Consider the following 22517-nt stretch of genomic DNA (forward strand, 5'->3'; position numbering starts at 1 on the left):
CATTTCTTAAATGCCCCACAACCTCTTTGAGCTGTTATAATTAAAATGAACTCACGAGGAGTGACGAAGCCATTGCCGCTGCCTCTGCACCACAAATTCTGAAAATAAAATTAAGATTAAAAAGCACCTGTATTTTTAGTTCCTTCTCCGGACACATTCCTTTCTTTAAATATAACTTCAAATGACACTTATCTTCCATCTGTCTGTCCTACAGTATATCTGAATAGGGCTGCTTTTGTTCCTTGCAAACATTCCAACACTACTGCCAACATTCCTCCAACAACTAATTTTTTTAAAGATTTTTTTCATTTATGTATTTGACAGAGAGAGAAAGAAAGAGGGAGAGTATAAACAGGAGGCGTGCAGGCAGAAGGAAAAGCAGACTCCCCGCTGAGCAGGGAGCCTAACTTGGGACTCCATCCCAGAACCCTGAGATCATGACCGGAACTAAAGCAGATGTTTAAATAGCTGAGCCACCCAGGCATCCCTCAACAACTATTTAAGTAGTTAAGGGGTGACAGTCACCAGTTCAGGCACTGAGAGTAGAAAAATCAGATAAGGTCTTGTGCCTCAAGAACACAGAGTCCTATGAAGAAATGAGAGAAGCAAACATATACTTAAAGAAGCGCCATATGTGTGCATGTGCATTCCTAAGATGTTATAGGAACACCGAAATAGCACCAGCAATGGAGGAAAGAGAGATGGAAAAGAGCTTCAGGCCTAGCCTTGTGAGCCAGAGAAAATAAGGAGGAAGGCATTTCAGGTTGAGGGAACCATATAATTCAGCTCCAGCTGAATTTAGCTGTGGGCATGTGGCCTGAGAGGAATCCAATGAAATCAGCACCTGCTATCTCCCGCTGGAAAGCAGTTCCCAGGTTCCAAGAGATTTAGCAAAGAAGATGCTTGTAACCAAGGGATAACAGCTGTTCAAAACAAAACCCAGGGAGGTCAATGGGAAGATGTAACAGTAGCGGCATGGTTTTTTAGCCTAATGCCCCACAGAAACCACACAGAGCCAGTAGGATAGCATGATCAAAACTCCATGGAACACTTCCATTCGAACCTGGTAGTAAGCTCTCTCCGCAAAGCCCCAAGCATGGGCAGGAAGGAGCAAGTCAACAGCCACAAGTCCTGCATGGTACCTGTGCCTGAGAGAGGAAGCAGGGGGAGTCACGGGGAGTCAGGGGGACGTCTGACAGACCTGAGCACCCCCAAACAAACAGCCACTCATGAGGAAGTGTGCAGACTCACTGACAACAGCAGCCGGCAATGTCGGGTCTTAGGCACACTGATAGCTGTGGGGTACAAGGAGTTCACAGAAAAGCCTGAAGAGGCCAAGTCAGTCTGGGCCCCATGAGCTCTCGGCAACAACTGGCAAAGCTTCTCGCAGGATCCAGCTCCACTCTGAAGAGAAATCACCGCGGGTAGAATCCAGAGCTAGCGGAACAGAGTCTAGTATCGTTTTTCAGTAACGACCCACAGGGCTCCTGGCTCCATTCTTTTCCTTCTCCGGGTTCCTATCTTGTCCTCACCGATGTGGTTTTGTTTCAGAGAGTTTGATAAAAACAAGAGGCGTGAGAAAGTCATTCCCATTGGTTAGCAGAATCACGGACCTGGGCCAGAACCACTCTTCTGTCCATTCCCAGCTCCTCAGATGCCTCCACGCTCAGCATGGAGTTTGCTTGGAAGATGCCCTCTCTCTGCCCCTCCCCCCACTCAACAACTTGCTTTCTCTCTCTCTCTCAAATAAATAAATAAATACCACCCCCCCCAAAAAAGTCCTTTCTCACCAGCTATTTTGGGACATTTTTCGCTTAAGATTTTTTCCTGCAAAGTTCCTGTTGCCATGTAGTTACCAATTTTAATAAGATGTCATCATCAAGATAAGTGATTTCAGTAAGCCTTATTCAGAAATTCTAAAAGGACTGTTCTTCGGACTGAACCAGCTAGTGTCCCTAGGGTCAATAGTCTTGATTTTTTTTTTTTTAATGAAATCATCTAGCCTTCTCCAAGCCTCAAAATAGGCTTTTCCAGTAGACAATATGCTCTTCTACCTTTAGAATAGAACTTCTTACTGACACCTTTGTAAGCTTGCTCTACGATACCAACCCGTGGTTGGTTAAAACAATCATTTGGTTTAAGCCCCAAAGCTTTAGAGATGAGATGAGGTTCAGAAAAGGACTTGCCCAAGGTCTCACTTCACAGCAGAAGCAGAATGACAACCTGCCTAGAATGCAACCCGGTGCTTTTGCCAACATGTCTCTTGACAGAGCAAAATCTTAGTAAAACAAGTCATTCTCTCTAACGTGTTAAGGCTCTTCATTTCTAAAGTCTTTATGAAGGTTCTATTCAAAACTCCTGACCACCAGCAGAAAAAAAATGACACTTTTTAAATGGCAAAAGAAGTATAGCAAGCCAGACTGAGGATTCAAAAATCATCCTTTGATGTGTGAAGCCACTTTCCTTACATCAATGACACTATCTTGATCTTTCAAGATAGGTTAGGATCTTACACATAATTATATATACAAAGATGAAATACTGTTGAAATAGGTCACATACCCACTCCAAACACTTAGCATCTACACAAGAGAGCAAATCTGACACAAAAGCCTATTCAACTTCAAACCATTTGGTCATTTAAAACAGCAAGGTTCACAGTGTGAAGAAAGGGCTCAATAGTAAGAAGTCACTTATGTTAAAAGCAATAAATACGACCAGAGATGGGGAGGAGAGGGCCACACATAATCAGTAACAATAGAGAAAAGATACACAATTTGAAAAGACTTAAGCTTTTCCAAAAAGTGCAGAAAGTACTTCAGAACAAGATGAGAACAGAAGATGATGTCAACGGGTGACAAACTGGTAAAATGTAAAAGAAAAAAAAAGGAACTGTACAAAACAGGTGTGATCTAAATCTATGCTTAATTAAAAGATCAATGCCATCATCTGGCAGAAAACCCTTCTCCCACCACCTCACAATTCAGTCAGATGGACTGCCAACCTCACTGCACCTTCATTCCTGATGGATCGAAGCTACAGACATGCAGCTCGAAATCTGCATGCCTTCAGGAAAGCTCCACATGTGCATTATTCAGGTCCCTCGGCTGAATGTTGGTCTTCTCTCTCCTTGTGAGGAAAAGCAAGATTAACTAACCAGGTCAAATTTCAGGAGATGCAAGACCCACTCTCCACACAACTTTTTCGTTGTCCTGTCTTTAGTCAGGGGCCAAACTCAAGGCCCAATGAGTACAAGCTGTTTGATTTGCCAGTTCACACTAGAGAACAATGGACCTACCAGAACTTTCTCCCTTCTAAGCACCTACCTCATGAGGGACAGCCCACGGACACAGAACATGACAAGGAAGGACTCCGCTAGACCAACCATCTGTCAAGTCTTTCTCTGTGCACCTGGTTTACCGGACACCCCTGAAACAGGTCCTGTGCTTCCCCCTTCCCTAGCCTTCTACCAGTCGACATGCCTCTCTGGAACTTATCCTCCTCTTCAGCTCCTCCCTGGTGAATAGAGTTGTATGCAATGCCTAACATTCCTCTTCTGTGGGCTGGCTGAATTTTTCTGGGTGTTGAAATATTTGCTTTATCTTCAAGAGCACCTGCACAGGACAACATGAACATGAAGAGAAAAGGACGGATGCACTTGCAGCGCTCGTGCCACCGACTCCCTTCAGCTGAAGCCAATAGCAATCAATGACAGCTCCTGCAAAAATTGTATTTAGAGACTTCATGCGCAAATATTTTGTAGAAGGAATAAGGTGGCACTGTTTACAATGAAGAGGAGTGCACGTATGACACTTAAAACCTACTTCTGCTGGGGCGCCTGGGTGGCTCAGTGGGTTAAAGCCTCTGCCTTCGGCTCAGGTCATGGCCCCGGAGTCCTGGGATCAAGCTCCCTATCGGGCTCTCTGCTCAGCGGGGAGCCTGCTTCCTCCTCTCTCTCTGTCCGCCTCTCTGCCTACTTGTGATCTCTGCCAAATAAATAAATAAAAATATTAAAAAAAAAAAAAAAAAAAAAAAAAACAACTACCTCTGCCACACCACGCCTGACATGTGAAAGGCGCTTGGCTGGCGTGCACTTCTTTCCTGGCTAAACTGTGTTCTCTCATTCCTCAGGCATCGGCTGAATGACATTCTTAGCTACACGCTAGCAAAAACCCCTTCCCTCTGATCCCCACTACTTTAGCCAATAAGGAGAAACAAGAAAAAGAAAATGCACTTTTCAGAGGCAGACAGATTCGACAGACAATTTCCCCTATGAAAGGACAGAATACTATAATCTGCATTTCCCTTCTGCAGCTCTTTTCAAGTGTGACCTTTAGGAAGCTCTTCCAACATTGGGGAGGCCAAAATTTTAATTAAAAGAAAGGGCAGCAAAGACGCCTAAGCAAGGGAGAAAGCTTTTTACCTTGCATTAGAGAAAGGTGGATTTTCTCAAAGCTCCCATTCGAGAGGACAAAATGCAAATCCCAGGATTGATGGATTATATCGAACACACAAGCTAAGGGCCTTGAAGCTGGACCACAATGCAGTGTACCTAAATAACCACAGGTTGGGAGAATTCCCCTGGGGTTGGCAATACTAACATCACCCATGCCTTATCTTTTGTCCAAGCGTTAAACCATTTACCGCTCTTCATAGAAACTTAAAGCAACACTTCATTCCACCTTCTCAAGATCCCCAACAACAACGTCTAAGTACTCTTTTATGAAAGAGGCACAAATTAAAATCAGGTATTGCTTTCTTCCAACAAGGAGGCCTGCGGATTGGAAATCATAATCAAAACCCTCAACAAGAATAAACGTGAAAAAGCTAAAGCCCATTAGGACACAAGCTCTAGCTTTGGCAGAATAAAAATGCTGTATATTTCTGTGACACACTTAGCACATCTGCCTCCAAAGAGCACCCCCAGTGGGATTTCTGCGGAGGCAACATTGACTAGAGTGAAGTAATTTGAAATTCAGAGCCCTTCCCTGAGAGTAAGACAGTGTCATTACCACAATTTTGACAAGGAGAGAAGAAAAGAAACTGTCTGGAGCATGAGAGATCATTAAGATAGTTCTGAAGGGGCGAGGTCTCAGAGACAATCCCAAAGAATAAAAGGGACAGGAAGAGGGCCTTGGGAAACAGAGGGTCTGTCCTGAAGAAAACGTCAGTCACCAGCCAGATAAACCTTGCTTCCTTCTACACAACCCCAAGACCAGACTTCAGGCTTTCACCCAGCAATTCGGTATATTAAGGGGTAAAAAAAAAGAGAGAGAGAGAGAGAGAGAGGGGAAGGGAAACTCATTTTATTTTTCTATCTAATGGTCCCAAAGCCACTCACAAAGCAAGAGCAAGATTCTACAAGAACAGAGTCTGAGCCACAGCAGTAGATTCTGTGAGCTCAGGGCACATCTTTCTTGAAAAAAAGCAATCACAGATTTACAACTGCCTAACAGACAAGTTCTTTTCTTTCACCACCAAGGAGGGCTGAGAACCTAACATCCTCACTGACAGTATTTCCAGTAATAAATGATAGTCCTTTCGGTCTGGAAAACGTGCCCTTTCAGGATCCGATGAAAATTATAATCAGATGGCTCTCCAATAATTATTCCCTTTTTTTCCCCATTTACACAGGGTAAAATACAAAGTTCTAGGAGTTTAGACAAATGTAATCACATAAGCACCACCATTGTCAAGATACAGAACAGTCCCATCAGCCGCAAATTTTCCATCATGCTACCTCTCCAAGGCTTCTTTCACTTCAAGTACATTCATTGTAAATCCATCTTTGTTGTTTTGAACAACAGTGGTGCCTTGTATGGACGTACCACAGGAGTATCCCATAAGAGTATCCATTCACCATTCACCAATTACAGAACTGGGGCTGTTGCTTTTATCAAGGATTTTAAAAAAAGAAAAAAAAAAAAAAACCACAGTAAGCACTGACAAATGTAAGTTTTCATTTCGTTTGAGTAAATAATACCCAAGAGTGGAATTGCCACATCACATGATAAGGGTATGTTTAACTTGACAAGAAGCTGTTGGGATTTGCTACTGTCATTTTTGTACACCATTCTACTAGTCAGACAGCAATTTTTCTTGCGGTCTTAGTTTGCATTTCCCTAAGAACCAACGTTGCTGAGCATGTTGTTGCATTGGCCATCAATTTATCTTCTAGGTGAATTGTCTGTTTAAATCTTTTCCCCATTTTTTTAATGGATTGTTTCTTACTGGATTTCGAGAGTGTTACATATTTTCTGGAGACAAGTCCTTTTTTGGATATGTGACTTGAAAATATTTCTCCCAGCCCGTGATTTTTATTTAGTAGAATTTACTCCTTAGAGTAGTTTGAGGTTCACAGAAAAACTAAGCAGAAAGTGCAGAGATCACCTATACATACCCTCTGTGGCTTATCGTTTCATGGAAAAAAAAATTGATATGTTGGACTTTTCTTTTTCAGATCATGCTTTTGGTGTTATATCTAAGAGACTTTTGCCTAACCCAAGATCACAAATACTTTCTCCCATGTGGTCTCCTAAAAGAACAGCTACCCTTCCATTCATTTCAAGACAGTTTAGCTGATGGAGCAGTTATCATAACTGCTTTAAAGTCTGATAATCTCACTGTCTAGATCATCCTAGAGTTGGCATTTGTTGATTGTGCTGTCTCAAGAACTGGTCACATTTTCCTGTAATATTGTGAAATGTTAAATGCAGAATAACATCCTAAATAATGAAGCTGTGTCGACTCTGGGTCCTGTTACAAATCCTCTTGAGAGCAATTAGGATATTGTTTGTTCCTTTTTATCAGGCAATCAATCTGGTGAGGTTCAAACAGCAAGTTCTCCCTCCTCTTCTGTGGGCCATGGTTCCATGAGCACTCCAGTTCTCAAGGCTTTTGCTACACTGCTTTGGGTCCATCTCCCTCCACATGCAGCTCAGGGGGAGTCCTAGCCTCAGGCCAGTGCATATACACAGGACCCCATTCCAGCTCTTTCCTCTCTAGGAGTCCCCCAATCTACTGGCCCGAAGGTAGAATTTCTCTTGGGAGTTCCAGCAGTCATGTGACTAGCTGGCATGTGCCCCTCATGGGGCAAAGCAGAGAGAGTAGAAACAGGAAGTTAAAACAGGCATCCTCTCACACTTTTTGGCCTGCAAGGGCCCCTTTGCCTGTACCCCTACCCAGAAAAACGGGATTTCGAAGGGCATTTGAGCTGCCAGCACCACCAGCCACTCTAGCTCTCCAAGGGGGTCTGACTCCGTGATTCAAAAGGAGGGAAACCCCCAACACACTGTCCAGCCTGCGTCTTCCCATTCTTCTGGGCAGAAAGACGGGATTTTTCTTGGATTTTAGCTCCCTCTGCACCAGAGCTGCAGCTCTGAGAGCCTGCGTTGGCTCACAGCCAGAAAAAAAAAAGAAAAACAAGGAGGAATATACACCATGGGTCTGCGACACAGGTGGCTTCTCCAGACTTGCACTCGCTTCCCAATTGCCGTCTTGACTTTTCTGAGTCCTTGGGTCATCCATCTGCCCAGTCTGTCATTGCAATCCACGGGAGAAACGGGCTCTGGGGGCCTGACTTCATCTTGGTCACGTCCTCTGGTGATTTTCCTGTTATGTGCTGAGGCAGCACCCCTCCTCCCATTTCACCTTCCAGCAGCTTCCACGGCTGAGCTGAGGCGCTAGCCCACCTCTCTCAACTTCCACTTGAGGGTATTGCCAACTCAGAGAAAACCCATCCTGGCTTCTCCTAAAGCCGGGATGTTGAGTGCACATTTTAAGCTCATCTTAGCTGTCACTATTGATGGCACACCCTTAAGAAAGACCAAGGGGAAAAAAAAAAATGACCTAACCTCTGGCACACGGTCCTGTTCTAGTCCCTACGCTCCAAAAGCCCCAGTCTCCCGCCTTCCCTCCCTGTCGCACCAGGCGACTCAGTCCCCGAGGCCGGGTGGGTGGTTAACTGTTCACTGCAAGCAGCTGCTCGTTAGGCATGTTGCAAGTGACTAAGAAAAACGAACCTACACGTGTTCAGGCTGTTAAGGGCATCAAAGGAAGCAAGTGTGTGTTAGAGGCTTCTTTCTCTTTTTTTTTTTTTAAGATTTTATTTATTTATTTGACATAGAAAGTGTAATCATAAGTAGGCAGAGAGGCAGGCAGAGAGAGAGGGGGCAGGCTCCCCGCTGAGCAGAGAGCCCAATGTGGGGCTCGATCTCAGGACCCTGAGATCATGACCCGAGCTGAAGGCAGAGGCCCAACCCACTGAGCCACCCAGGTGCCCCTAGAGGCTTCTTTCTTTAGCAGACATTTAAACCCATTCTGGCTCTTCTCATTGATGACTGCATCCAGACAGGAGCCCAGAGCATGGATTTAGTTTCAGATGTATGGGCAAACCTGCCCTCCCTTCACTGCCTCAAGTTGTAATAGGAAAAGCATAAACCTGCTAACAGAAAAGGAATGTGAAGATTTCGAGAAAATTGGAAATGAGGTCATCTTAAACACAAAATCCACTATTTGGTCATACAACATATCTACAAAGAGCCTCTACTCTGCTGGGCACTGTTTCATGCTCATGGAATACAGGATTAGGCAAGACAGAATCCTGCCCTCATGGAGCCGTCAAACAACAATCAAATGAATGAATATATGATGTTATACAGATCCATAAAACACAGTTTTTTCAGGTTGTGACTAATACTATAAGGTAAAGTAGGGTAGGGGCTGGAGGACGGTGAGGGCAGGATTTGGTATAGAACAGTCAGGAAAATCTCTTCAGAGAGAACATTTAAGCAGAGAACCTGAGAGGATAAGGGAATAAACCATGCAAAGACTTGAGGATAGAAAGGCAGAATATTCCAGGCTGCTGGTGCATAGGCCCTCAGGAGAGAACAATCCTGCCACATTCAAGGGTCAGAAACAATGGCCAGCGCCATTATACTGGCTACACTGGATGGAACTTGGAAGAGAGAGAATAATGAGGCAGAAGAAGCAACAGGCATCAGACCATGAAGGGCTATACATGGCATGATAAGAAATGTGGGTCTTATCCTAGATGGAAAGGGAAAGCAGACCTGTAGAGACATGAAAAACGCAAGGTTTGGTCTAACCATCTTTCTCACTCTCCATCTCAACCACAAAAATTACTTTCAGATTCAGAGCTAAACATAAATATTCCAATCCACTTCATACTCAGTCTTAACAGCTCATGAAGTCAATACAAAGTCAAATAATGACTTTGAAGATGAATGAGGGGGTGCAATGATTGGTTGCAGTTGCTCGACCAATGTGGCTCCGTTGGTTGAGCAACTGCTTTTGACTCAGGTCATAACCCCAGGGTCCTGGGATGGAGCCCCACGTCAGGCTTCTTGCTTGGCAGGGCGCCTGCTTCTCCCTCTCCCTCTACCTGCTATTCTGCCTGCTTGTGCTCTCTCTCAGTGTTAAATTAAAAAAAGAAAAAATTAAAATGAATTAAGCATTCATTAATCATTCATTCATTCCTTAATCCACCCCCAAAACAATACTTACACATATCATAAATACCCTCAAATGCCAAATTATCCCTTTCTACTAGAGAAAAAAAAATTGAAAGATTACATTTAGCTTTTGAACTTATATTTTTAATATAAAAATCTTCCAACACAGTACAATGAATCCCCAGGTACCCCTAACTCAGCTTCCACAATTATGAATAATTTTCCAGTCTTGTTTTTATCTATCACCCTCTGCTTCCTCAAACACTCAAACACACACACACACACACCACACTTTTTAGTGTATTTTTTTCCTGGAATATTTTTAAACAGATCTCTCACATCTATCATTTCACCCATAATATTTCATTAGGTTTCTCATATTAACTTTAAATATAAACACAACACCTTTGCCATACCTAACAAAAGAAACAATAATCCCTTAATGTGTCCGGGTCCATGCTCAAATTTCCTCCTAACTGCTCAAATCTTTCCTTTTGTATTTGGTTTGTAAGAACAAGGATCCAAACAAGGCCAACATACTATACACGGCTAGTATGCCTCTGTAAATCTCCTTTAACCTAGATTTGTCCTGCAGAATTTCCCACGTTTTGAACTTGACAGTTGCTTTTGTATGTTGTACTTTAACTTGTTCTTCTATCCCACTTATTTCTACAAACTAGCAACTCTATTTAGTGACCTGGTTACAGGCCATTTAACACCCATTAGTGGTTACTGTTTAGATTAGTTCACTAAGTGGGGAAAAGTGGCAACTTTCTAATTCTATCATTTCTTTAGCATTAGGTGCAATATGTGTTTTTTCAAAAAAAAAAAAAAAAAACTTTCATCATCAACTATTTGGTTATCCTAAAGTATATAGTTCATTCAGGAAAGGATAATTGCTAAATCTTTTTCCTTCCGTTATCAATGTTCAGAATTGTGCACTGTTACCTAGAAGCCTCCAAAGATAACCAATGGGGAGGGTGGTTAATGTCATTAAAAAGTCCTATTTGCTGCCATTCAATCTACTGCATTTCTTATTCATTATTGATCCTCAAACAGTCCTATTCAGTGGAAGATCCAGGAACCTTTGATAGCATTCTTGCTTTCTGCCCCACACCTGGAATCAGCCTTTTCTCAAATATGCCTGGTTTTTTTAAAGTGGGAAATGCTATTTAGGAACTATAATCTGAGTGCTAAGAGTGTTCACTGTAACTGGGTTGTCTTTGTTTCCATGTTTTTTCAGTAGAAAACACATACCTAAAAAGATAAAGTCTAAGTTCATACAGATACTTCAAGTTTAAGAGCACATATTTTTTTACTTAATTGCTGCAATTTTTAGATGGGTTTTTCTTCTCTCTTACTCTGAAGATCTTAGTTGCTAAAACTTTAGTTTTAGCTTACTAACAACATTAATATAACTACCTATTTCCTTTACCTGCAATATATATTTAATATTTTCAACATAAGGATACCAATATCACTACTAAGAATACTGAATGCACTTTAAAAGTTCTCTTAAGTATATTTGTTCTTTGGATTTATCCAACTAGGGATACACAGACAATATACCACTTTAGAGTTACTGAAATAATTCTTCTCTGTTTGAGTGAGCCATACCTGATACAGAGATTCATGTGAGGGCTTTTGTTATTTTGTTTTTATTTACTATTCAGCTTTTAAATGAGGATTTGCACACATGCTCACATATCACTACATATAAGCATCAAGTCAGTGCTACTTTCCACATTTGCAGTGGTAGACACAATTAACTGGTCAAACTATTTATGGGCCAGATCATCAAGACACAGGATCCAATAAATAATCTAGTCCTGTATCCTTAGAAAAATGACAGATTCAAGGACTGGGCAGAAAATATACACAATGAACCTAGAGCTTCTAGTATCTAGTAGCATCAGAAGGTAGAGGTGCCAGACACACACGGACACACAGACACCCTTGATGAAGGCAGGTCACAGGAGCACTGGAGCCAACTGAAAGACCTCCTAATGGTCCAAGCTGAGCAGTTGGAACAACAAAATAAAGTAATATTGGATTATAGCCCACAGTATAAAAAATACCCACTGAGTCCACACTAGCATAAATAAGTACATAAATAAATGGGAAGACCCATCTCCCAAGCCGAAGAATTTACATAGCTTCTCCACCTTCAAAGACTGCACAGAGTGACTTCCTTCCAGAAAATACAGTATAGAAGATGAATGGGAATAAGTTTACAGTAAAGAAACCTGACAGCTTCCACCTCAGCTAGATGATCAAGGTCAGCATCAACAATAATGACAGTAGGTACACTTGATATGTTAGGACAGTGGTACTTGATCTGCCAAAACCCATAACCTCAGTCTAACCATGAAAGAAACATCAGACAAATTCCAATAGAGGAGCACCCTTCTATTGGAATTGCAAGATAGTTAACTTCATTAATTGTAATGCATGTACCTAATAATATAAGATGTTAATCATAGGGGAAACTAAGTATGGGATATATGGAAACTCTCTATACTTTTCTTTCAATTTCTCTGTAAATCTAAAACTGTCCTAAAAAGTCCATGAAGTCTTACTTTAAACCACATGTATACATACACATACACACACAAACACACACATCTCCGTATGTATATCTCTGCAGGATATGTGCTCTGAGACCACATGGCAGCAAAAGCAACCACTTTGTCCTGCTTTAGGTTGTTTCAGCTGATAGAATGAGACTGGAAAGTAACTTCTAATCAACTGAGCCACTGAGATTGTAGGTTTTTTACTTTCGCTGAACAAGTACTACCTGCACTCTACCTGCTATTTAAGTATAGAGACACATTCAGAAAGTATTTGTTAGGCCTCTTTAGTTTACAATAGCAATATCAAATAATTACTATTATGCAGGAAATGGAGCTGGTGATAAGAATAAAGCAAACAAGACACAGATTTTAAGTCTGAATAAAAGTGTGAACACTGTATCTCACAGCCTAAAATAATCCAGAAGTCAGAAACAATGGCCCAGATGTAGGCTAAGTACAGGTGTGATATACCATATTTAGATCTCAGGATGGGGTGGCTGCAGGGATGGCAGTTTGGTTACGGGAATCTTGGGGGTGGGGGAACTAATGTTTATTATTGACCATAGGATATACAAGATTTTGGTTTTTCAAAAGAGGGCATGGGTTTAAAGAGTGGAGAAACACAGAGCAGGATTCCTCCAGAAAAAGATGAAGGGTAAGAACTCCGAAAACCTTTAAAACAAAGTTTCCTTATATCGTCGTAAGTGGATCATACTGCCTGCCTCTGATAGGCAGAATAATGGCTTCCTCCAACCCCGTCCATGTCCTGATCCTCTGAAACCAGAAAAGGGGAATTAAGGTTGCAGATGGGAATTAAAGTGGCTCACCAGCTGACCTTAAAATATGGAGATGACCATGGATACCAATCAGAGGTGTCCTTAAAAGTGGAAGAGGGAGGCAGAAAAAGAGAAAAGGGAAAGAGGTGTGACTACGCAAGTCAGAGACAGGCAAGGTTGCGGGCTTTAAATTTCAAGGAGCTCGCTGGTAAGGAATGTGGGCAGTTTCTAGAAGCCGGAAAGGAAAGGAAAAGGAAACACATTCCCCCTTGCGCCTCCAGAAAAAAACCACAGTCCTACCAACATCTTGAGGTTAGCCCAGTGAAAGAGACCCAGATAGGGACCCCAGAACTAGAAAATATTAAGTTTGTATTGCTTTAAGCCACTAAGTATGCAACAATACACGACGGCAACAGTAAAAACAAACACACCGCCGCAGAAAGAACTCTCCTGCTTTGAGCAGGACAGTGCTTTTAACCCAGTATCAGGTGGCAGTTCTACCACATGCTAATTAAAGGAAAAGGGAAAAAAATCGTATTTATATGTGTGAAGTAAATAATCACAAATAAGAAGAGAATCAAAAGATCAGGAATCAAAGAACTGATACATGTAAGCTACAGCAAAAAGCAGGCCAGGCTATTCATTTCAGTAATAGGTGGCCTTTACATTACAATTCGTCAGTTTCTTATTTTACTTCATCTGAAATCCTCACATTCACCACTGTAAAAAAAAAAAAAAAAAACTACTTATTTGTGGTTACAGAGTTAGCTCTCTGTATTAGTCACCTCAAGCTACCTCGACAAAATACCACAGACGGGGAGCTTAAGCAACAGAAATTTATTGCTTACAATTCTGGAGGCTGGAAACTCCAAGACCAAGGTGCAGGCAGATTCGGTGTGTAGTGAGGACTGCTTCTGGCCTGTACACAGCCACCTTCCCACTGTACCCTTCACACGACTGAGGAGAAAGAGAGCCCCAACTCCATTAGCAAAAGGCCCCACCCTCATAACTTCATTTAACCTTTATCACCTCCCAAATACCAGCACCTGAGGGGTTAGGGCTTCAACATATGAATTTGGGGAGGACACAAACATGCAGTCCATGACACCATGAGTGATCATTATTTAGGTTAAAAAACAAAAGAAGGAAAGCCATCTTGCCCAGAGAATATTCATTAAAGAAAACTATCGAGTCATATAAATTATCATAAGCAAGAAGGAAAAGCTGGGAATATAAAGTGCTTCCAAATAGCATATCTATATACAACTTATATGTTCATTAATATATTAGTATACATGTAGATATAGAGAGGGACATGGGCCAACTGTCTGTGTTTATACAATGTATTCAGTCAGCTCCTGCACTAAAAAAAGATGCCTTTTCAATTTGTTCTCTTAAAATAAATGTGCATTTAAAAACATACCAGCTTCAGAAGAGGGGAGATACAGATGGTTATGGTACCAACACGTCTCTCTATACATAAATTGTAACTATAAACTCAGATTCTACAATCCAAAAAATTAAGAAAACAGTGTAAACAAAATTCAATATACAAAAGAGGCTAATAACCCAAAAGAGAAAAGAACTCCCAAAGTTTGTTATTTATTCCACAAAATTTATTCCATAGATACAGTTTTCCCTTGACTCTAAGCCATTAAAAATGGCTCAGTAAAAAAATGAAACTATATTGAAATTTCACAAATATGGTCATACATAACCAGATCTGGAGTTTATACCAGTCAGTTTCCGTCACCAGTTTCATCTAGAAATACCTGTATCAGAGATAAAATATTGAAGAGCATATTAAACTCACGGGTTTGCTAATTATCCCTGCCTGAATTACACTTGCCCATGACAGACACAGTGATGGTCAGTCAGGGATAATGACCACACCTTTAAATGGTAAGAAACCTCATCACTAAAAAGTGTCCTTCTGTAACTCATTTCTCTGCTTCCCACTCCTTTTCCCTCTGTGGGTAAGCCTGTACTTTTCCAACAGAACAAGGGGAAGAGGGGCACGAGAGAGAATGAGGAGTGTGTCTCAGAGTTTCCAGGCTGGTTTGAAGTAAATGAACAATCTAGAAGGCCGTCAAAATTGAGGAGTAAAGAATTATCATCAGTACCAAGATTTTGCTGCTGTTGCTGTGGATCTTTTTTTTTTTTAATATTTTATTTATTTATTTGACAGAGAGCCAGCAAGAGAGGGAACACAAGTAGGGGGAGGGGGAGAGGGAGAAGCAGGCTCCCCACAGAGCAGGGAGCCCGATGTAGGGCTCCATTCCAGGACCCTAGGATCAGGACCCAAGCCGAAGCAGGCGCTTAAGGACTGGGCCACCCAGGTGCCCCTGTTGCTGTGGTTTTGATCAGCTTAGCAAAGGCTTAGCAAACGTGATCATTTGAGCAATGACTAAAGCAGAGAATAAGTGTTACTCCCACTGGAAAAATGTTGGACTGCTTACCCCACCTGCTGTTCACTGGTAAAACTGTGATTTGCTCCCTGGTTTCATTTCAGCCGCAAGCAAACACAGGCTCTGTGCTGCACCTGAGGCCTCAGAGTGGCCGGAAATTTTCTTTTCATTGTTTGGAACCTGGACAAGGGCACTGGAGTTAATACATCTAGTTCAACCTTCATCTGACAGATGGGCTTGATTGTCCTTTATTGGATTAGGCCAAAAAGCATTTACATGTTTGCTGTTATTCACTTCTTATGGTTAAAAGTCCTTTAATCACAACTTTTTGCAAAGAGGAATGAGGCATCAGCATTTCGGTCACTTCTAAGCAATCTGCCCTTCCAGAAGGGGTCCTTACAGAGCACTGGGAAGCTAATGCTTATTTTTGTTTCCTCTACAGGGTGATTTAATTGATTACAAACTAGAATGATGGAACTCCAAAATCGAGCGTTCTCTTAAAGACTTTTCATTAAATGGTTTATAACTGAGACAGGGGGAATGAGAATGAATTAATACTTGTTTGCTATAGACGTCCCGCATTTAGAAAAAAGAAAAAGAAACTGAAAAATTGAGATGGCAAATGGGTGCAAAACTTTCCCAGTCTTTTTAATATCACATATCATAGCAGCCCACTAGGAACCTCCTAGATTTAAGGAACTAGAATTTGGGAATGGGAGTATGGTTATAACAGCTTGGGGGGTATAGTGTGTTGAAGTCACATGCCTAGCCTTTGGGGTACTGGGCAAAAACCTCAATTTCTTTTTTTTTTTTTTAAGATTTTATTCATTTATTTAACAGAGAGAGAGCAAAAGCAGGGGGAGCAGCAGGGAGAGGCAGAGGAAGAAGCAGGCTCCCTACTAAGCAGGGAGCCAGGGCGGAGCTCAATCCCAGGACCCTAAAATCATGACCTGAGCCGAAGGCAGATGCCTAACTGACTGAGCCACCCAGGCGCCCTAGTTTCTTTTTTTTTTTTTTTTTAATTGAGGTATAGTTGACATCCAGCATTACAGTAATTTCAGGTGTACGACATAGTAATTCAGTAAGTCTGTATGTTAGGCTGTTGTTCCCCCCAAGTGTAGCTACCATCTATCACCATATAACATTATTACAGTATCATTGGCCATACTCCCTATTCAGCACCCTTCATCCCCATGACTTATCCATTTCATAACTGGAAGCCTGCAACTCCCACTCCCCTTCCCCATTTTGCCCATTCCCCATGCCCCTCTCCTCAGCCAGCTACCAATCTGTTCTCTGTGAAAATCTCAATTTCTAAGTCACTTGGTGGAAAACCTTGAATTTCCTTCTCCATATTTTACTATTCTACCTTTTGGTATCTCAAAGAGTAATGAGATATATATTAAACAAACTAGAAAGGCTTAAGTCAGTAGATCAAAAGGATGAACTACAATTCAATATAGCCTAACTGTTTGCTATATTAAAAAGAAAAGACATTTATGTTTAATGAGAAAACATGAAAAGTACTTAATTGTTCTAGGGGGAAAAAATTAACAACTCATTGTTTTGATCACTCATAACAAACTATTAAATCTCCTCCTAGAAGTCAGAAGCCTCAAGTTCAAATATTAATCTCACCATCAACTCCTTGGCTGTATCCTTAAAAAGGCCTAACTCTACCCAATTACTGTTTCTTCACCTGTAAAACTACATTTAATACTGCCTACCTCTTTCACAGGGAGATTCTGACAATTATTTAAATCTAAGGATTTCTTTTAGGGCCTATTCTGAAGAAGCAGTTTTGGTTCGTTTAAATTTTATTATTATTTTTTTTATTTCCTTATTCCTATTAGTAATGCATGCTCATGGTAACAAAACAAAAATTAAAATAGTTCAGAAAGATATAAAGAAAAAAGGAAAATTTTCCTCATCCTCTTTATCTCCTAGTCTCATTCCCTACAGGTAACCACTACAGATTTCCCATACAGCCTTCCAGAAATACTCTCTGCATACGGATGAATATCTTCCTTTTCCACAAATGGAAAGACACTCCACTGACTTTCCTTAAGTAACTGTTTCCCTCAGTAAAGGGCATTTTACGTATCCATCCCAGTCTTTAACAGCCACATGGCATTCCTCCACAAACATGCCATCATTTATTTAACCAGTCCTTCTTCATCGAGATTTGGAAGTTGTTTCCAGCCTTTCCTTAATTTAAACAATTTGCAGTGAATAATCACCTACTTATATTTGCTAACTTGTTCAGACATACCTGCAAAATAAATTGCTAAATACAAAACTTCGGGGCCACAGGCTAAGTTTTGATGTCAAACTGCCTCATCTATAGGTTGTATCAATTTCCATCAAATGAAGAGTATCAGTCAATACTGAATATGGTCAACACTTTTTAAAAAAAAAAGATTTATTTATTTATTTATTAGACAGAGATCACAAGTAGGCAGAGAGGCAGGCTCCCCACTGAGCAGAGAGCCCAATGCGGGGCTCGATCCCAGGACCCTGAGATCATGACCTGAGCCGAAGGCAGAGGCTTTAACCCACTGAGCCACCCAGGTGCCCCAGTCAACACTTTATTTATTTATTTATTTATTTATTTATTTATTTAGAAACAGTTTTAGGAGTGCTTGGGTAGTGCCTTCAGTTAAGTGTCCAACTCTTGGTTTCAGTTCAGTTGATGATCTCAGGACTCCGCATTAGGCTCCTCACTCAGTGAGGAGTCTGCTTGAGATTCTCTCTCCTTCTTCCTTTCCCACCCCCCTTGCTCACATACTCTCTCTCTCTCGCAAATAAATGAATCTTAAAAAACAAGAACAAAAAACAACCCACATAGTTTTAAAGGCCCATTCTATAATGTAGTTTCATTAGGAAGTTTATCTACAAGGAAATTAACATGGATTTTTAAATATTTGTAAGCAATCTAACTTATGTGTCTACCATTTCTTTGAAGCAAATAAAAAACCCACAATTTCCACTTATCAAAATAAACAAAATTAATAATAATTTTTAAATTCAGGCACAAATTTTCTAGAAAAGAGAGTACTGGTTGTCACAATACAGTCAGCCATCCTCAAAATGAAGGGCCATTGTATCATTACAGTTATCACCCTAAAATTGTACCATTACGCTAAAAATGTAAATGTCTCTATGGATACTGGGCTATGTTCCCCCAGGATTTTAAAAGTGTTGCTATAATGCTAGTATCTTTTACCTAGAATGATGTGTGTAACAATTTAAAAATTATGCACAAGAAAACAAAAATTGAGCCACAAGAACCCCAGGCCTGGGTTAGGTCTTGACCTAACTTTACAGCATAAAGAAACATTAACAAAATGCTGGTGTGCTTTCATTCTTCCCTGCTAGATTAAAAAAAAGATGTATCTAATCCCATTCTTTTCTACATAAAATAAACACAGCACACTTTTGCAAATAAATTCTAGTTTAAATTTAACAAATATGTTCTCTTTCCAAGTCAATGCTAGCAGTTTAATAAATAGTTAAGGAAAATAACATAAATACTAAAATTTCTTATGGAATCTAACATTTCAAATATCATAATAAAAAATACAGAATTATATAATCAGCTTTAAAAAATCCTTTTTATTTAATAATTGACCCCCCCAAATGGCAAAGATAGAAGTGGCAAGGAATCCCAAGTATACACAAGATAAGAATAAAGCTTGATTAACATATATTAAGTTTAACCAGATAAAAAGAGAACAAAATAGTGAGAAGGGATTTTCTATATAAAAGATCTCTCAAAGTGCCTGGCTGGCTCTTGAACTCCTTGAGTTCAAGCCATGAGTTCAAGCCCCACAGTGGGTATAGAGATTACATTAAAAAAAAAAAAAAACCTCTGGATGCTATAATTCCTGTTTTAGTCTCACAGTTTAAAATACCTGTTGTTTGCATTGAATTATCAAGTTTAACAGACTTAGAACTAGAAGATTATAAAATCCAATGTGAATTAGTGTTCGTGTATGAATCTGTCCCTTGGGAGAGCAATCTCTCTTTAGCCACCGAGCTTTCAACCACGGAAAGAAGAGCACTTCATTTAGTGTGACAAATGCAAATGAAACATAAAGGGTTCTCCTGACTTGAACTCCCAAAATGACACTATCTAAAAACATACTCTCTCTAGCTTGCACCATTTACCTTCTAAATTATCTTCTAGAGCTATTAGTCATTCAACAAATATTTATGGAACTCTTTCTGAAAATCACAGTGCTGTGTCATATACAGACCCTTAGGTGGCTTCTAATTACTGAAACAGACATATAAGAAGTAAATAATTAATAGTAATAAAATGAGGGATGAAAGTAAGCACTACATTTCTGAAGTACAACAATACTAATTGAGGAAAACCAGAAGCTTCACAGAGAAAGGTGGCGTTTGAACTGAGCATTCTATAGAGGAGGAATATGATTTTGAAAAATATAACAGCAGAATGTGGGTTACAAACTATAGAGTTCTGGCTAATTTAGGCTGAAAAGGAATTTACTAAAAGAATTTCCTAATTCTAAAGTAGCTCCTAAAATTGATGAGAAATCTAGAGAATTCTAGAAGGAAGTCAAAGTCAGGAAACAGGCTGTTGAGAACTCAAATACAGTAATATAACAAATAGACCAGATAGGATGCCACGGTAACTGCTATAGTAAATAATCTCCAGTTGCCCCACATCTATATGTTATTGCCTCAAGACTCAAAGCCTGGGGGTGGGCGGGGGGATTCAAAGCCTGATAAAGGACATTAATAAGTGAACTGACAAAATCTCAGTAAGGTTCGATAATAGTATTCTCTCCATGTTAATTTCCTGACTGCAACCATTGTGCTCTATGAAATTTCCTCGCTTTTTGTAAATATGCACTGGAATGTTTAGGGGTAAAAGGGCATTACGTCTACCATTTACTCTTAAAGACTAAAAAAATCTTTAAGGGGCCCTAGGTGGCCCAGTAGGTTAAGAATCTGACACCCCTTTTCAAAGTAGAAAATATTTATGTTTCTGATCATACACACATTTAAAAATTTGAATTTAAAAAAGGCAAAGTTCCGCATAATCCCTATATTTTCCCCATTCCAAACACAGTTAATAGTTTGGCATATATTTTTATTCTTTTAGGATTCTAATGCAAGCATGTATCTTATAATTTTTACATAAGCATAATATTATATTTTTTTTTACCTTAAAAGTCTTATCATCATATCTTTCCAGGTTTGTTTGTTTGTTTGTTTGTTTTCATTTTGTTTTGTTTTGTTTTTTATTTCTTTTCAGCGTAACAGTATTCACTGTTTTTGCACCACACCCAGTGCTCCACCAATCCGCGCCCTCTCTAATACTCACCACCTGGTTCCCCCAACCTCCCACCCCCACTCCCACCCCTGCCCCTTCAAAACCCTCAGATTGTTTTTCAGAGTCCATAGTCTCTCATGGTTCACCTCCCCTTCCAATCTTTCCAGTTTTGTATAGAAAAAAAATGTACTTGAAAATGGGAACAGTGATTATTTCTGGGTGGTAATTTTATAAGTAATTTTATTTTCTTGGTATTTTTCTGTCATTTAATACTAGAATAGGTAGGGGCGCCTGGGTGGCTCAGTGGGTTAAGCCGCTGCCTTCAACTCAGGTCATGATCTCAGGGTCCTGGGATCGAGTCCCGCATCGGGCTCTCTGCTCAGCAGGGAGCCTGCTTCCTCCTCTCTCTCTGCCTGCCTCTCTGCCTACTTGTGATCTCTCTCTGTCAAATAAATAAATAAAATCTTTAAAAAAAAAATACTAGAATAGTTAAAATTTACAGATTTAGGAGATATTTGTACTGCATACAAAAGGGAAGGAAAGGAAACAGATTAATTCTTTTTGGTGGGGTGGGGAGGAACAGTGATTATTTCTGGGTGGTAATTTTATAAGTAATTTTATTTTCTTGGTATTTTTCTGTCATTTAATACTAGAATAGGTAAAATTTACAGAATTAGGAGATATTTGTACTGCATACAAAAGGGAAGGAAAGGAAACAGATTAATTCTTTTTGGTGGGGTGGGGAGGTGGAGGGAGAGAGAGAGAATCCCAAACAGGCTTCACCCCAGTGTGTGAGCCTAATGCAGGGCTCAATCCGACAGCCTGAGACCATGACCTGAGCCAGAATCAAGAGTCAGACAATTAACCAACTGAGCCACTCAGACACCCCAACAGATTAATTTTTACAAAAAAGGAAGGTATTTTGAGAGAGGCCATACTTGAGATGAGTTTGGAATTGAAGAAATTACATAATGCTCATCTAATTGAATCTTTACAACACCTCTACAGGTGAGGAAACTGAGATTTTCAGAAGCTTGAGCAAATTCTCAGATACTTTATAACAAGTAACTGGTGAGTTGGAAGGTAGGATTCTAACCAGTTTCTGTTAGACTCCAAAACACCCATGACTGACCACCATGGGATTTCTCCCCCTGAAAGAAAGCTTAAAAAACAACAGCTCTAGGGGCGCCTGGGTGGCTCAGTGGGTTAAGCCTCTGCCTTTGGCTCAGGTCATGATCCTGGGGTCCTGGGATCGAGCCCCGAGTTGGGCTCTCTGCTCAGCAGGGAGCCTGCTTCCCTTCCTCTCTCTCTGCCTGCCTCTCTGCCTACTTGTGATCTCTCTCTGTCAAATAAATAAATAAAAATCTTTAAAAAAAAAAAAACAGCTCTAGTAGGGGGGAAAGATAAGGAACAAAAAAAAGGAAAAGAGAAGCAAAAAAGTAGAATTCTTAGCAGTCTTTGAGGAGGTATACCCTACTTATCCATTGTCTGTAAACTTGAAAAAATAATTACTATCTGTCTGTAATTCTTCAACTCTAATACTTCAGCTTTCCGAGGTCCTGTTCTGCATAAAATCACTGGGGTGCCATCTACCAGAGACACTAAGCCTCAAGCTTTAGCAGCACTTTCCTCTCCCCTCCCTGCCTGTCAGGAAGTCAACCGGAGAACAGATGGGGCACAAACATGAGCCCCCCTACCCGCCAACTGTGTATAAAAACCATCTCTTTTTAGTCCACTTCCATCTTGTAAAATGAAAAATCAACTTGTCTAATTTCTCCTTCCAGTTAATGTAAAATACGTGTTCTTAATAGAAGATTCTCTAGTCACCTCTTAATTCAATGATTCTCTTAGCTGTAAAGAGGAGAAACATTTTTTTTTTTAATTAACAGGAATTGTTTCTACAAATTCATACCAGCATAATAAAGAAGCAGCAAACTAAAACACAACTTGGAAGTGATGTGAAGATTAGTAAGGGAAAATAG

At 40.4% G+C, this 22517-nt stretch overlaps 2 protein-coding genes across 3 annotated transcripts in view; one reads left to right on the forward strand and one right to left on the reverse strand.

Moving 5' to 3' along the window:
• Window positions 1–22517, reverse strand: part of AVEN (apoptosis and caspase activation inhibitor) — a 172838-nt gene that overhangs the window by 141627 nt on the left and 8694 nt on the right. Inside the window, exon 1 of one of the 2 annotated variants that reach the window (XM_082736763.1) lies at window positions 3327–3439. The exons of the other annotated variant lie outside the window; for it this stretch is intronic. Within the exon in view, the coding sequence (XP_082592889.1) occupies window positions 3327–3388 (62 nt within the window). The 5' untranslated portion in view covers window positions 3389–3439. Of the gene's footprint in view, window positions 1–3326; window positions 3440–22517 lie in introns of those variants that run through there. 2 annotated transcript variants of the gene reach the window in all.
• CHRM5 (cholinergic receptor muscarinic 5) overlaps window positions 1–22517 on the forward strand; it is an 83582-nt gene that overhangs the window by 35623 nt on the left and 25442 nt on the right. The gene's annotated exons all lie outside the window — the stretch shown is intronic.

This window comes from Mustela nivalis, assembly GCF_964662115.1.
Source record: "Mustela nivalis genome assembly, chromosome: 6".
NCBI classification, from domain to species: Eukaryota; Metazoa; Chordata; class Mammalia; order Carnivora; family Mustelidae; genus Mustela; species Mustela nivalis.